Source organism: Bidens hawaiensis, unplaced genomic scaffold, assembly GCF_021521415.1.
Source record: "Bidens hawaiensis isolate Kalapana, Puna unplaced genomic scaffold, B.hawaiensis_p1.1 tig00008947_1, whole genome shotgun sequence".
NCBI lineage: Eukaryota > Viridiplantae > Streptophyta > Magnoliopsida > Asterales > Asteraceae > Bidens > Bidens hawaiensis.
The window spans coordinates 75476-90721 of NW_027491651.1; the positions used below are offsets into that span (position 1 = coordinate 75476).

The 15246-nt window shown below is 37.2% G+C and overlaps 3 protein-coding genes and 1 non-coding gene across 4 annotated transcripts; 3 read left to right on the forward strand and 1 right to left on the reverse strand.

The window, feature by feature from the left end:
* The first annotated feature begins 5545 nt into the window (after positions 1-5545).
* LOC143530506 (toMV susceptible protein tm-1(GCR26)-like) lies at positions 5546-8987 on the forward strand. The gene is made up of 8 exons (XM_077026026.1): positions 5546-5669; positions 6396-7055; positions 7130-7336; positions 7410-7625; positions 7707-7902; positions 7994-8241; positions 8302-8480; positions 8567-8987. The coding sequence occupies exons 1-8, from the start codon at positions 5547-5549 to the stop codon at positions 8970-8972; spliced, it is 2235 nt and encodes a 744-aa protein (XP_076882141.1). The 5' UTR covers position 5546; the 3' UTR covers positions 8973-8987.
* A 1043-nt stretch (positions 8988-10030) lies between these two features.
* On the forward strand, positions 10031-12636 carry LOC143530485 (thioredoxin domain-containing protein PLP3A-like). The gene is made up of 9 exons (XM_077026010.1): positions 10031-10117; positions 10235-10338; positions 11045-11119; positions 11540-11587; positions 11689-11831; positions 11952-12024; positions 12127-12188; positions 12270-12367; positions 12449-12636. Exons 2-9 carry the CDS (start codon positions 10255-10257, stop codon positions 12553-12555), a joined length of 690 nt encoding a protein of 229 aa, XP_076882125.1. The 5' UTR covers positions 10031-10117; positions 10235-10254; the 3' UTR covers positions 12556-12636.
* Positions 12637-13187: 551 nt separating this feature from the next.
* On the forward strand, positions 13188-13259 carry TRNAH-GUG (transfer RNA histidin (anticodon GUG)). Its single transcript has one exon. It is a non-coding gene; the product is annotated as a tRNA-His (tRNA).
* Positions 13260-13390: 131 nt separating this feature from the next.
* LOC143530486 (peroxidase 72-like) lies at positions 13391-14748 on the reverse strand. The gene is made up of 4 exons (XM_077026011.1): positions 14450-14748; positions 14177-14374; positions 13916-14081; positions 13391-13819 (listed from the first exon to the last, which is right to left on the reverse strand). Exons 1-4 carry the CDS (start codon positions 14678-14680, stop codon positions 13419-13421), a joined length of 996 nt encoding a protein of 331 aa, XP_076882126.1. The 5' UTR covers positions 14681-14748; the 3' UTR covers positions 13391-13418.
* Between the last annotated feature and the right edge of the window lie 498 nt (positions 14749-15246).

The following is a 15246-nucleotide window of genomic DNA, read 5'->3' on the forward strand; positions in this document are numbered from 1 at the left end:
CGAAGTTTCTTAGGTTTGGCCGGCTATTACCGTAGGTTCATTGAAAACTTTTCCCGAATCGCTGTTCCCCTAACCTCCTTAACTCGCAAGAACATCAAATATGAATGGGGAACAAAGCAACAAGAGGCGTTCGATATACTTAAACAAAAACTCACCCAAGCACCTATACTGGCCATGCCAGAAGGTACTGAGGATTTTGTTATCTTTAGTGACGCGTCCCATTCTGGTTTGGGATGTGTACTAATGCAACGCAAGAAAGTAATCACTTACGCCTCTCGTTAACTCAAAGTACATGAAAAGAACTATACGACTCGTGACCTAGAGTTAGGCGCCATAATCTTTGCACTTAAGATATGGAGGCACTATCTCTATGGAGTAAGATTTACCGTGTACACTGATCATAAGAGCTTAAAGCATATTTTTGATCAAAAAGAGCTTAATATGCGCCAACGACGCTGGATGGAAACTCTTAAAGACTACGACTGCGAGATAGTCTACCATGAAGGTAAAGCCAACGTTGTGGCTGATGCCTTAAGGTGTAAAGAGCACGAAAAGCCGAAAAGAGTCCGAGCGTTGAGGCTAGAACTCCAAGTTGACCTTCTCAAGCAAATCAAATCTGCTCAAATTCAAGCAATCAATGAAAACCAAATCTTCGACGAAAAACGTAACGGCACCATTGACTCGTTAGTCAAAGGTGACGATGGTATCCTTAGACTCGGCAATAGAATTTTGGTACCAATCGTTGGGGACTTGCGTGAGAAAATTTTGAACGAGGCTCACGAATCCAAGTATATGATGCATCCCGGGAGCGACAAAATGTACCATAACCTCAAAGCAAACTATTGGTGGAATGGGATGAAAAGGGATGTCGCTTCGCATGTTACGAAATGTTTAACGTGTTTGAAAGTCAAGGCTGAACATCAAAAGCCTTCGGGATTGCTTCAGCAACCCGAACTTCCTGTATGGAAGTGGGAGTTAATTACTATGGATTTCATCACTAAACTCCCAAAGACGACTCGACAACATAATGCTATTTGGGTTATTGTGGATCGATTGACAAAATCCGCACATTTTATACCCATCAATGAATCGTATTCAATGGATAGACTAGCGCGTATTTATGTGAACAACATCGTTTCTTTGCATGGAGTACCGCTATCTATAATCTCTGATCGAGACAGTTGTTTTACGTCCCATTTCTGGAAAAGCTTCCAACAAGCGTTAGGCACAAAACTTAACCTTAGCACTACTTATCATCCTCAAACTGATGGGCAAAGCGAAAGGACAATTCAAACGTTGGAAGACATGCTTCGGGCTTGTGTGATTGACTTAGGTGGAAGTTGGGATGACCACTTACCCCTAATGGAATTCTCGTATAACAATAGCTATCACACAAGTATTCAAGCCGCACCATTCGAGGCGTTATATGGTCGTAAGTGTAGAACGCCCGTGTGTTGGTCTGAAACCGGAGACAATCAATTGTCTGGACCTGAGATAGTCCAAGAAACCACCGACAAGATTCTCCAAATCCGTGAACGACTTAAGATGGCACGTGATCGCCAAAAGAGTTACGCCGACGTCCGTCGCAAGCCGTTGGAATTCAATGTTGGTGACAAAGTGTTATTGAAAGTCTCGCCTTGGAGAGGCGTTGTTCGCTTCGGTAAGAAAGGAAAATTAAGTCCACGATTCGTTGGACCCTTCGAGGTACTTGAACGAATCGACACTGTTGCATATCGTTTGCGACTGCCCGAGGAAATGCAAGGGATACATGATGTATTCCATGTTTCGAATCTGCGTAAATGTTTAACTGATGAATCTTTAGCAATGCCATTAATTGACATTGAAATAAATGAAAAATGGAAATTCGTAGAACGTCCAATTCAAATAGAAGATTCGAAAACAAAGAAATTGAAAAGAAGAACATTTAAAATTGTGAAAGTAAGATGGGACTCGCGTAGAGCTCCCAAATATACTTGGGAACTCGAACCGGAAATGAGAAAGAAATACCCCCACTTGTTTTTGTAAAGCAATCTCGAGGACAAGATTTATTTCAAGGTGGGGAGGATGTAACATTATGAAAATTTCGAGCTCAAAATGTAAACTTTCCAAAGTCTAGGGACTAAATTTGCCAGATTCCAAACCTGAGGGTTAAAAATGAAAATTTTGATTTCTTGTCCTATCGCGATACGCGACGGGACAAAAGACAGGCCCATCGCGTATCGCGATGGGGCTTGGTCAAGGCTTCTGGAAGAAGTCAACAGCGATACGCGATCGTTGTTGAACCCAACGTCATCGCGTATCGCGATGACGTGGCCTGACAGTTTGTGACACGTGTGCCACGTGGCACAAGGTGGAACCGTCTGCCGTCACGTGGCAACACGTCTGCCATGTGTCGCCATGCGGCACAACGCCTGCGACGTGTCACCACGTGGCAGGTCTACATGGTGACTGGTTGAGCCTACATCGCGATACGCGATGGGCTTGGCCAGGAGGCCATCGCGTATCGCGATGGGCTTCAATGTTTGCCTATAAATATAAGGCCACGGGTTCAAGTCCAAGGCACACCAAAATCTGCTCTCTCTCTCTCATCTCTCTACATTCCCACAATCATATTAACAATCCGCCTCGATAAGCGTGACCCAATTCCTCGTTTGTGTACCAACGTTTCCTCGAAGTTCATGCCACCCACCACCCACATACCAAGAAGGCGTTTATTATCATGATGATGAGTCTTGAAAGGCGTGACGACAAGTATTGAAGCTTGGTGGTTGTTCGTTTGGTGTATCGAAAAAAAGACTCGATCGAGAAGGGAAAGAAGGTGAAGCAGCGTTGGAGTGCTGCTCAAGTCTTTAGGGTTTATAAAGCCGAACAAAGGTAGGCTTACTAGCCAAATGAAATATTATAAAAATGCTTAAACCTTAACTCGAGGTTATACTCGATAACTCGAATAAAAGAAAAGAAAAGAAGAACATAACAAAGAAAGAATAAAAGTTGGAAATATAAATATGTATATATGTGTGTAAGTATATATGTATATTCTTTGTTATGAATATTATTTAAGGAAGAAATAACTATTCTTAAATAATAAAGAAAGAATACGTTTCTTTGAGAAGAAGAAACATCGGGTTTTATAAATAAACTAAAGGTTTATAATTACTTTTAAACTAAAGGTTTTCAAGTAAAAGAAATCTATGAACTAAAGGTTCATCGAGGTAGAGAATATAAAATAAGACTAAAGGTCTTAAGCCGGATTGTACATCCGACTAACAAATGGTTATACTCGTACTATAGGTGCGAGATAGCAAGGGAAAGAACCTCGGACGGTGCTGAAGCCGATCCCAAAGCGAAAAGGTGAATACGCCCCCAAACTTTTACATACTTGTTTTCAAACGAGTCAAACATGTTATATGAAAATTGTTTACAAGGGACTACGTGTTTCTAAAACCGTTATAAATAAGAGTATAAGCCTAGCCCTCAGGCTGTAGTATACGTTTGTCTGGATCCTTACATATGTGGTAATACGCGGTGGGCACACCGCACCATGCTTGGTCGTAGGACGCTTTCCCACGGGAAGCACGACCATTGTGTATACGTACGGGTACTTAACTAAGTCGAACACTGCGGTGTTTGCTGAGGTGACCTAGTGTAGAGACTCAAGTTTATAAATGTGTTGTTTAACTTTGTTATTCCTAAGCCACGATGGGCCGAGGCAGGCGTAGTCTCGAGGGGTAATAAAGTAAAAGAAAATATTTTAGCGTCAGCGTGTTCACCAGCATTCGTTGCTGACGTATTTTATTTACATTTTGCAGGTGACCAAGATTGGCACTTGGAGTATCGAAGTGCTATTTATATCCGATGGCTCGGATTTGTTTTGTATAAACTTGAATATATAAATGGTGGTTTTGTAATGATAAAACAAGTAATCTTTTGAACTTAAACGGGAATCTTTTATAATCCCGTCTTTTGTAATATTATAACTTTAATCCATATGTTTTATAAAGACTTCCGCTAATAACCCGTTACTCTGATTTATTTACAAATATTGTACCAACTATTAGTCACACTCCTAGGCCCAAGATGGGGGTGTGACACTTGGTTGGGAAAAAGATAAAAAGATATGATCAAAGGTGAGCTAGGGGATGGCAGGGAACTATGCTTCTGGTCAGACTGGTGGGTTGGGAACTCTTGTTTGAGGTCTTTATTTCCCAACATTTACAAATTAGAAAAATTTAAGGACTGCAAGGTTCGTGACCGCATTAGTTGGCAAAGGAACTTTCTTTCTTGGAGATGGGATTGGTCCCGTCGTCCGACCTCGCAGGTGGAAAAAACCGAATGGGAAAATTGTTTAAAGGTTATGGCTTCAGCAGTGTGGAAAGGGGGTGGTGATGCTTGGGTCTGGCTGGGGGACTCGAGTGGCACGTTCTCGGCGAAGTCGGTAAAGATTTGTCTCGTTCAAAGTAGGGATAACTCCAACAACTCGGTTATAAATTGGTGCAAGTGGGTCCCCATCAAGTGTAATATTCACGCGTGGAGGGAAGAGATGGATAAAATTCCTACCCAAATGGCTCTAGAGAGGAGAAATATTCGGAAACTGCCTAGATGTTGTGGGCTTTGTGACTCGGAAATTGAGTCGGTTGATCACGTGTTTTTGGGATGCTCGGTGTCTTCAATCATTTGGAATTTTGTGAGCTCGTGGTGTAAAGTCCCTACCATATATGCCTTCTCGTTGAAAGACTTGTTCGAGATCTATAACAGTTCGGGCTTGGGAGAACGGGAGAAGATTTCTTTCCAAGGGATTGTGATTATTATGTGTTGAAGGATTTGGAAAGCTAGGAATGATAAAATATTTCAAGGAAAAGAGGTTAAGATCGAAGACATTATAGGTGATATTAAATCTTTTGGGTTTTTGTGGTTTAAGTATAGATCCAAATTTAAGTCCATTGTTTGGACTAAGTGGTGTAATTTCAACTTTTTGTAAGTTTGTGTGGTGTGTCTCCTCCTCGGCTTGTGGGGAGGGGTGTTGTGTTTTTGCCGGTTTGGTTTTTCCAGCTCGTTTATAGAAAGTTATAGTTCAAAAAAGAAACTAATAATTCATTTCATTCTCATGTTTTAACCAAACAAGACAAATGAATGATAATAATCCATTTCATTCCTTATTCATTCTATTCTTTCTCCCATTTCATTCCCCCTTCATTCCATTACCTCCCATCAAACCTATACTTGTAAATTTAACAACTTAACCCATATAATAATATTAATAAAATTAATAATAATTTAACAATTCCTTATATCAAACCTATAGTTGTAAATTTAACAACTTAACCCATATAATAATTTAACAATTCCTTATAGCAGCAATCTATAAACATAAATAGATTAGATACGTAGTAGGTACAAAATCAGCTTTAACCCATATAAAAATCTGAGAGATGTACGGAAATACAAACTTACAATACATATTCTGCTTTCACCGACTGGACTGACTGGCGTTACAATCATGCAACCGATAGAGTGATCTGCAAATCACACCAAGCTTACCAATAACCATGGGTAATCATAAAGATCTGCTTCAAGTCTTTTGCATTGCGACTGCTGATACAAAGCATGAAGAACTCCTGTTTCTCTCCGAATCAGTCCGATCCAATCTCCTCACTAATTCTTCCTCAAAGGTAGGTACTACATTCTTTATATTTTATAATTCATTTAACTTAATCATTCATTACAACTGTTATAGTATACATCTTCACTTTACTTCAGATTTATTTATGGAACCCTAATTTCCTTTAATACATCAAATTAATTAGAGTCTTCAGATCAACTGTATCATTTTACATCTAGTGAAGTTTAGATTTTGATCTAGTCTATGATATCGTTAATGGTGATTATGAGGTTACTTACTGTGTGTTTCGGGGAGAGAATTGGACAGGGTAATGATCGGATTCGTTAAATGAAATAAGTTAACAGGGGTTTATATAGACCCCCAGCGAATGGCGGCCTCTTATTCGCCTACCATACGCCTACATTCCAGACTTATGGACTATCCAAAACTAAGTAAAGCAAAAGGGCCATACGCCTACATCACAGGCGTATGACATCTACCAAAACTCATACCCTTACGGACCAAAACAAGGTCCATTCGCCTACCATTTATACCTCTATCACCTATTACAAGACCAAATACGAATACAAAGAGCAAGACGACACAAATATGCATCAACAAACTCCCCCTCGTCTTGAGCTCTGTCTTTATCTTCCACTTCCATGTCTTCTTCCCTAACCAACTTCTCAACCTCTTCTTCGTTCATTACAAACAACATAGCAATTTGTTCTTTCAACAAACAGTGACTGACCTAGTTAATGCACATGTTTCTAACCTAGTTTATCTATATACACAGGTACAAGTTGTAGTTGTAGATGTTTCAGTTGGACCAAATGAAACAAGCACCTTTAAAGATTTCAAATTTGTATCAAGAAAGGAACTTTTATCCGCCTACTTTGAATCAGAAAACAAACCCGAAATTCAAATCCCGGAGGTTAGAGGTGAAGCACTAACCGTCATGAATAAAGCACTCACTCTTTACATTAAGAAATCACACCAACGTGGTGTCCTTGCTGGCATTATCGGCCTCGGTGGCAGTGGTGGTACATCAATATTATCCCCTGCTTTTAAATCACTTCCTCTTGGTGTACCGAAGATAATAATATCGACTGTTGCTAGCGGTCAGACTGAGCATTATATTGGGACGTCTGATTTGGTTTTGTTTCCATCTGTTGTGGATATTTGTGGGATTAATAATGTAAGCCGGGTTGTGTTGTCCAATGCCAGTGCTGCGTTTTCGGGAATGGTTTGTGGACGGCTCGTGAATGTTAAAGAATCTTTAGATCCTGGGAATGATAAGTTTACGGTTGGATTGACGATGTTCGGTGTTACGACTCCGTGTGTGAATGCTGTGAAAGAAATACTGAATAAAGAAGGTTATGAAACTTTGGTTTTTCATGCAACTGGGGTCGGTGGTCGAGCTATGGAGGATCTTGTTAGAGAAGGGTTTATACAGGTATGTTTTGAATATGATGATCCGGTTTTTGATTGGAAGTTTAGGTTAATGTTGTAATTGTTCGTATTTTGAAGGGCGTTTTGGACATTACAACGACTGAGGTTGCCGATCACATAGTTGGAGGTGTTATGGCTTGTGATGAGTCGCGGTTTGATGCGATGATTGAAAAGAAGATTCCTTTTGTTGTTAGTGTTGGAGCTTTAGACATGGTGAATTTTGGTGCCAAAAATACGATACCTGCAGAATTTCAGTGGAGGAAAATATTTGAGCATAATGAACAGGTTGTCACACATCTAAAAGTTAATTACATTTACTTAAATAAATATATTTTGTTAATACCTTCATAATTTACAGGTGTCATTAATGCGAACAACAGTCGAGGAAAACAAGAAATTTGCTGCTTTTATCGCTAAAAAGTTAAACAAATCGTCATCTAAAATACGTGTGTGCCTACCAGAAATAGGCGTTTCTGCTTTAGATGCACCCGGAAAGCCGTTTTATGACACGAATGCTACGGGTACACTTGTAGAAGAATTGAAAAGACTCATTGAGGTTACAGATGATAGGAAGGTTTGTTACTTAGTTTCGTTATTAGTTATTATTTATTACTCAAACTATGTTTACCATTTACTAAAATCTGTAATAAATCAGGTGAAGGTGTATCAATATCACATTAATGACACTGAGTTTGCAAAGGCTTTGGTTGAATCGTTCTTGGAAATAACTAAAAAACCAAATGTTACGAGCCCGACACAGAGGATTGTTGAACCCGATGCTGCAGGTGTACCCTGCAAGACTTACAGAACAATTTCTTATAACTTAACTAACTTCCCTGATGCAAAACCGGGTGAGTGTTGAATTGTTGATATTTGATTCGTCATTCGTGTATGTTAATATGTTATGATAAAAGTTGACTAATAATATATGTTATAAAACAGAAACATTGGAAAGAACGCATACTGTGTTACAAATGTTGAGAGACCAAATAAGGCAAGGAAAACCGATAATAGGGGCTGGTGCGGGAACCGGGATATCTGCCAAATTTGAAGAGGCGGGCGGTGTTGACCTGATTGTACTGTACAACTCGGGGCGGTTTAGGATGGCAGGGAGAGGCTCGTTAGCAGGGTTGTTACCGTTTGCTGATGCAAATGCTATTGTGGTTGATATGGCTAATGAAGTATTGCCAGTAAGTATTATATTAATTTATTCCCATTATTTTTTTAGTATTTTGACATGGAATATATAGGTAGTGAAAGAAGTAGCTGTCCTTGCTGGAGTATGTGGGACCGACCCATTTCGTAGAATGGATCACTTTTTAAAACAGTTGGAATCTATTGGATTCTGCGGGGTCCAAAACTTCCCGACTGTTGGCTTGTTTGATGGTAATTTCAGGCAGAATCTTGAAGAAACAGGAATGGGATACGGGTATGTATTTGTAATACTCTTAGTGTTTTAAAAAACGTGTTAACAAATCACGAGTTAGTTATGTTATTTGGTTTATGTGGTTGTAGTTTGGAGGTAGAGATGATAAACAAAGCTCACAAAATGGGGTTATTAACAACACCATATGCTTTTAATGAAGATGAAGCAATTGAAATGACAAAAGCGGGTGCTGATATTATTGTAGCGCATATGGGGCTCACAACATCGGGTTCGATCGGGGCAAAAACGGCTGTGACATTAGAACAAAGTGTGACACGTGTACAGGCTATTGCGGATGCTGCTCATAATATTAATCCTGATGCGATTGTGCTTTGTCATGGAGGTCCGATATCGGGTCCAGTGGAAGCAGAGTTTGTGTTGAAGAACACTAATGGAGTTCATGGGTTTTATGGTGCATCGAGTTTGGAAAGATTGCCGGTTGAAGAAGCTATCAAAGGAACTGTTCAACAGTACAAATCGATATCTTTAGTGTAATGTAACATCACTTGTGTGTGTTTGTATGTGTATTTACAGTTTTTTTTTGGACTTTTGAGAACTGTTGTAAACAAGGAATGTGAGGAATAAATGAAGGCCATTTTGATGACATAAAGTGGCTTGCATATAACATTAAATTTTTTAAAGGATGTGATAAGTCTAATTCTATGTCTCACAAGTTCAATCATCTTTAAGGTGGGAAATGGTTAGTTGTTTTTAATCATATATTTTGTTATGATTTTATAGTGTTTACCAAAAAAAATCCTTCTCCCTGACCCATATTATACCTCTTAAGAGAGTGAGGTGTTCATGGTTCGATTCGATCAATTTAACTATTGTTTTGAAAAATGACAAATCAAACTGGTTGAACCAGCTAAAATGATTCAGTTTGATTTGAACTATAGAAAAGCCTAAAACTGTTGGTTTGTAAAAACATTTTAAAGAATAATAAAGATGGTTCATGAACTTTATACACATACATAATTACACATTTCGAAAATGAAAAAATAAATAAAGATAAATAAATGACATGTTCGCTTTACACGATCAATTTGAAGTTCAAACTGTAAGCATACCGTTATCCCAATATTTCAAACCATGAACCATGGACAAACCTAGGGACGAGCAACAATCAAAACGAACTGAAAATCAACAAAACCGAACCTAAATTTAGCGAAAACCGAATAACAGAAAATCGGGTATCGGCTACTTTTTGTACCATCAATTAATCGAAATTAAGTGAACCGAACCATTCATATCTTCATATATTTCTAACTTTTATATCTTAATTTCATGTATTTATTGATTTACACCAATATTTCATATAGTATTAAGTACTTTATATCATGTATTTATGCATCTATTTAGCCTAAATTTGATTTAGGTTATTAACCGAAAAATCAAACCGATTAACCAAAAACCGATATGGTTAATTTGGGTGAGAACCGAACCGTTCACAGCCTAGGCAGTCGAAACGATAGGTTAGAAATAAGAATAATAATAATAATAAAAGGTATGGGGTAAGTGTTGCCATATGTATGATAATACGGGGTCTTTCTGTTTGAAAGACATTCTTCGATCGGGATTCAAATCAACAGCCACACTTGTTTTTGTTTCTCTCCAAATCTTAGATCTCTTTCTCTCTGGTGAGATTAAAATAATAAATATTTCAAATAAGTTATTTATAATTTTATTTTGTATCAGTTTTTGATGTTTTGCTGACCTAATAAACATTATTGAAATTTAGGGTTTTGTAGGAAAAGAAAGAAGGGAGTAATTAAACATGAATCCTGATTCAGTGAAATCGACTCTGCAAACATTAGCCTATGGAAATGTTATGGCTGCTGCTGCTCGTGATTATCAGAAGGTAGCTACTATTCTCTTATTATTATTATTATTATATTATAATCTCATCTCATTCCATTAGGTTAATATTAATATTGTTGCCCCCTTTTTTATTTTCTTCTAAATTTTAAGTCATTTATGCAATCAAGTAGCAATTTTGTTACGTTTTATTTATTTATTATTCATTTATTATTATTATTATTATTATTATTATTATTATTATTATTATTATTATTATTATTATTATTATTATTATTATTATTATTATTATTATTATTATTATTATTCGGTCAATTAAGTTAAGGAGGAGTATGCTTTAACATGCAAACTAATAAAACGTGCTAGCTGTGCGAATCAAGTAGTGCAATCATATATACAAGTGGTGTAATAATGTAATTACATTGTAGTGTAATTACACTATGCTGTAATTACACTGCACTATAGTTACACTACTTGATTTGCACAGTTAGCATGTTAGTTTAATTTGTATTTGATTCAAACCCGTATGTTCTATTTAGGATAGTAGGTGTGTCTAATGTAATGTAATTGGTATTGCTATTAATTTGTTGTGTCTTTATGTATGGAATGGATATATTGAAATCAATTTCCTTATATCTTTTAGTCTTTCTTGTTCCTTAAGGTTCTAATCTATTAAATTTTGTTCCAAGTTATGATTTGATCATGTTAAGAGGATCTAAATTATGTATGTAATTATTTATTTATTATAGGAAATACTAGCTCAAGAAAAGGCACAAGCATCATCATCTGTTAATGAGGAGGTTGATCTAGATGAGCTGATGGATGTAAGTTATAACTTCATTTACATATTCATTGTATGTCTTATGCATTGTTGTAGAACTCGCTAGTCAGGATTAATCGGATTGGAATTTTATATGTAGCTTTTAAAATTATATACGTACACACACAAAATTTTTCAAAATTTTATATATTTATTTTTCAGTGTTACTAATCAGATTGGATTAATAAGTCTAAATTTTAAAATACTTGAAAGATTTTGACCAATTTTGACAAATATTTTATTAAAATTTGACCCTTTTTGACTGACATTTGAACCGACTAATACACAAATAGGTGAATCAGTAGCATACAGATTAGCAACTAATTGACGTTAATCAGTGACTAATCGTGATTTTTACAACACTGATCATATGTTTGGTGATAAAAAATTCATTTTTATTTATTCAAATGTAACTGTATATCAGGACCCGGAGCTGGAAAAGTTACATGCAGATAGGATTGCAGCACTTAAGGTTTGACTGTTCTTTTTGATGCAAACGTAAGTAGCATATGAAATTGAGAATATTGACTAACATTAAAGAACTGTTTATGGTTTGATATTTGTTTGCAAAAGAGAGAAGCTGAAAAGAGACAATCTTTGACTAAAAAGGGACACGGGGAGTACCGTGAGATAACCGAAGGAGACTTTTTGGGTGAAGTCACGGGTAGTGAAAAGGTGATTTGCCACTTCTATCACCGGGAGTTCTATCGCTGCAAGTGAGTGTTTATTTTGTTTTTCAAACAAATAACCAAACTTCGCAACAAAATAGTAGTCACGTGATAAAAATATGTACTTTATGATTTCTTTCAAGATGATAATGTTGATATATCTTGTAGGATTATGGACAAGCATTTAAAGGCACTCGCACCTGGTCATCTAGATGCCAAGTTTATCAAAGTAGACGCAGAGGTATATGTCTGCAATCTGCAGTAAAGTTTTACTTTACTTTGTGTATACTTAACATTTTAACTGCACTTGAAATACGGTTTACCATTTTCAACCATTGTGCAGAACTCCCCGTTCTTTGTCACCAAACTAGGAATCAAAACACTGCCATGTGTCATTTTATTCAGGTTAGCTTCATGATAATACTATTACTGTTAGTTTGAGTTTTGATTCTTCTACACTGTCTAAAATTCAGTTCTTATTATCAGAAAAGGAATTGCAGTAGATAGGCTGGTTGGGTTTCAAGATCTTGGAGGAAAAGATGATTTTACCACTAGGAAGCTAGAAGCTTTGTTGATAAAGAAAGGTAACGTTTTATTTTTTCTAAAAATGGATTTAATATTTGGCTGGTTTTGGTGTCCTGTTGATTATTGTATTTGTTGTGTAGGTATAATTGATGAGAAGAAAAAGGATGATGACGAAGAAGCTGAATATGATGAAAGTAGACGCAGGACGGTTCGAGTTTCTGCAAGTCATGATTCTGACTCTGAGTGAAAGGAGTAAATTTATGTATCTTGATTTGATGATCATGTTATGTAATTTGCCAAGGATTTTTGTTTCCTGAATTTATGAATATATATGTATCGTGTTATACTTTGTTATAATTAGTAGTAAGTTTAGATTTTGAAATCAAAATCATGACGCGTATCTGATCCATGATCTTGATATATGTATTTTTCATCCCCTTCTGTTCCTTTCCTTAACCTTAGAACAATAGTGTTTGAAACTGGCAAAGTCAATCAATCCAGCAGTGGCAAGTGTAGTCACTTAACCAACGCCTAGTCGGTGCCTACTTACGACTCTTAGGCAACAATTCATCTTTTAGCATTTAGAAACAATGCATTCATGGTCTGGTACAATCTGTTTTGATAAAAATTTTGAGAATGTAAAACAAATAAATTGTTAAGGTAAGCGGTTTGCTTGGCTTACACGATTGTTTGAGGTTTCAAATGGTTAGATGGACGGTTAAACCAACAAACTTTTAAACACAAACCATAAATTTGAAATCATGAATATGTTTTGTGTAGTTTATATATTATTATCAAATACATAAATATATATATAACTCTTATTGTGCTGATTATAAGTGCGCACTTAATAATTTTAAATGCAGCCATAACATCATTGTGGCTGTAGTTTAGTGGTAAGAATTCCACGTTGTGGCCGTGGAGACCTGGGCTCGAATCCCAGCAGCCACATTTACCTTTTAAAAATTTGTTTTAGTTATTTATTGGATAAATTAAAGTTACAATACATAATAACTAAATAATTATAATTTATCATGTAATTTTATGACTATAATAATCAATATTTTTCATTATTACACCGCTTTCTCTTAAACAAGTAAAAAAATGAACTTAATTGTTGATATTCTTGCAAGTTTTTCTAATCTGTCCTCTGAATCCTGTCAACGGACTAATATTCCCCATTTTAACCATTGATTTAGCAAACTGTTGGAAAAACATGTCTTGATTTGCAGCATACTCCGTCACAATCTGCATAGATTCTTGGTTTTCCTTAAACAAGATTTGATCAGAACTCAAAACTCCTTTAGAGTCAATCAAATTCTTGTAGTACTCATTATCAAACTTCATAGGAGTCACATTATCCAGAAAGAACAAGTTCTGGTCACCACCAGATTGCGGGCAGTTCACGCGCATTTGTGCAGCAAACAATTGATCCGTATGCTCGTTGCCCGTGTTTCCATATAGCCTTTGCTTGAAACTGGTGCACCTAGCATTTCCAATGGTGTGACTTCCTACAACACATATAAAGCATCTTTCTTGAATTATGACTTCAAGTTTTATTGAAAAAATGGGATTTTTTTTGGTCATTGATTATCTTTAAAGGTTACCCGAAAGCGCTACAAGATCGACAAGGTCAAGACCTTGAATCTTGAATTTGGTGAGGATGGTTTGGAAAGTGTTGTTTGGAGCAGGAATATTATGGTTAGACCCACGCAAACTTGCTCCCAATGAGTCCCTTCTTCCAACTGGGACTTCCCAACTCGGTCCGCCACTCTACATATACAAAACGAATATTTATTTAACTTGTTTGGTTGATAAAAATATACTATACGGTATATGATATGATATGATATGATATGATATATTACCAGGACTGTGGAGTCTCTGGCTGCAAGAGCCAAAATATCTGCACAGGAGACGGTCTGTGGACATACTGTCTCTAGTGCAGCTTTAATTTGGTCAATGACTTCAAATCCACGAGCTGAGTTGCTATTGGGGATAGACCCTTTCTCGCTAATTACATTACGCGTGCCACCATTGTCTAACAATATTGACGCGTCATATCCCTAGACAAATTAATAACATATGATCATATAATCTCAAAACAATGAAAAAATAAGTTTGAAGAGATTGTAGTTCACGAACCTAACGAAGCAATCATGGAAGTGGAGTCTAAACAACGATGCAGCCATGCTCGGGTCTTGTGCAATGGCTTGTGCAACGATGGTGCGAACTATGTTGGTGACTTGTGGGCAAGATCGGTCGTAGAATTGCGGGTAGAGGTAGCCTCCATTGGTGATCTTAGAGAAGCAAAGGGTGGTTTGAGCCAAGAGAGCTATGAACACCATGGTCATAGTTGGTGAGTGAGCCATTTTGGTGTTGTGTGAAATGGTTCAAGCCCAAGACAATAGTGTGTGGTCAATGAGGGGTTGTGTTTTGACCTCTTTTTTTTTTTCAAACCCGTATAATACACGGCTTATAACCTAGTATGTATATATATCAATTTTCTTTATTTAGATGTGTCAAAAATTGGGTTCCAATATGTAGAAACATAGATATTACATCAATATAGCAGGTAGGCGGGCAACAAGCTGCGCCGCCACCCCTTTCTGAATTGCAAACCCTAACCTGCTAAAGACATACCCCTGCCCCTTTGGAGTCGACACATTGCTATGCACAACCTGTTGGACCCTGGTTAGAAAACAGATAGCTTCCGGTGCCAAGGAGCCAAATGTATCAAAAGCCAGAGGGACAAAAACATGTTGGTTCTCTTCGCAGGCTTTAGCATGTTTCTCCACCTTCTTCGTTTCAGCCCTTTTCATTGCTTGCCCAGCTACAAACCCATTATCCCTCAAACCAGCTAAGGGAGATACCCCTGTGAGGTCAACACAAGCGTGTTTTCCCCCGGCCCAACCAAAGACGAGCAAATCTGCCGGTC

What these genes read in the sequence shown, in the direction of transcription:
- LOC143530506 (XM_077026026.1), top strand. Translation starts at nt 5,547, where the DNA reads ATGGGTAATCATAAAGATCTGCTTCAAGTCTTTTGCATTGCGACTGCT. An exon ending in TTAGAGAAGGGTTTATACAG is followed by an intron (nt 7,056 to 7,129) that starts GTATGTTTTGAA and finishes CGTATTTTGAAG; the next exon opens with GGCGTTTTGGACATTACAAC. An exon ending in TGGCTAATGAAGTATTGCCA is followed by an intron (nt 8,242 to 8,301) that starts GTAAGTATTATA and finishes TGGAATATATAG; the next exon opens with GTAGTGAAAGAAGTAGCTGT.
- LOC143530485 (XM_077026010.1), top strand. Translation starts at nt 10,255, where the DNA reads ATGAATCCTGATTCAGTGAAATCGACTCTGCAAACATTAGCCTATGGA. An exon ending in ATCTAGATGAGCTGATGGAT is followed by an intron (nt 11,120 to 11,539) that starts GTAAGTTATAAC and finishes ACTGTATATCAG; the next exon opens with GACCCGGAGCTGGAAAAGTT. An exon ending in AGCTTTGTTGATAAAGAAAG is followed by an intron (nt 12,368 to 12,448) that starts GTAACGTTTTAT and finishes TTTGTTGTGTAG; the next exon opens with GTATAATTGATGAGAAGAAA.
- LOC143530486 (XM_077026011.1), bottom strand. Translation starts at nt 14,680, where the DNA reads ATGGCTCACTCACCAACTATGACCATGGTGTTCATAGCTCTCTTGGCT. An exon ending in CCAGAGACTCCACAGTCCTG is followed by an intron (nt 14,082 to 14,176) that starts GTAATATATCAT and finishes TTGTATATGTAG; the next exon opens with AGTGGCGGACCGAGTTGGGA. An exon ending in CGATCTTGTAGCGCTTTCGG is followed by an intron (nt 13,820 to 13,915) that starts GTAACCTTTAAA and finishes TATGTGTTGTAG; the next exon opens with GAAGTCACACCATTGGAAAT.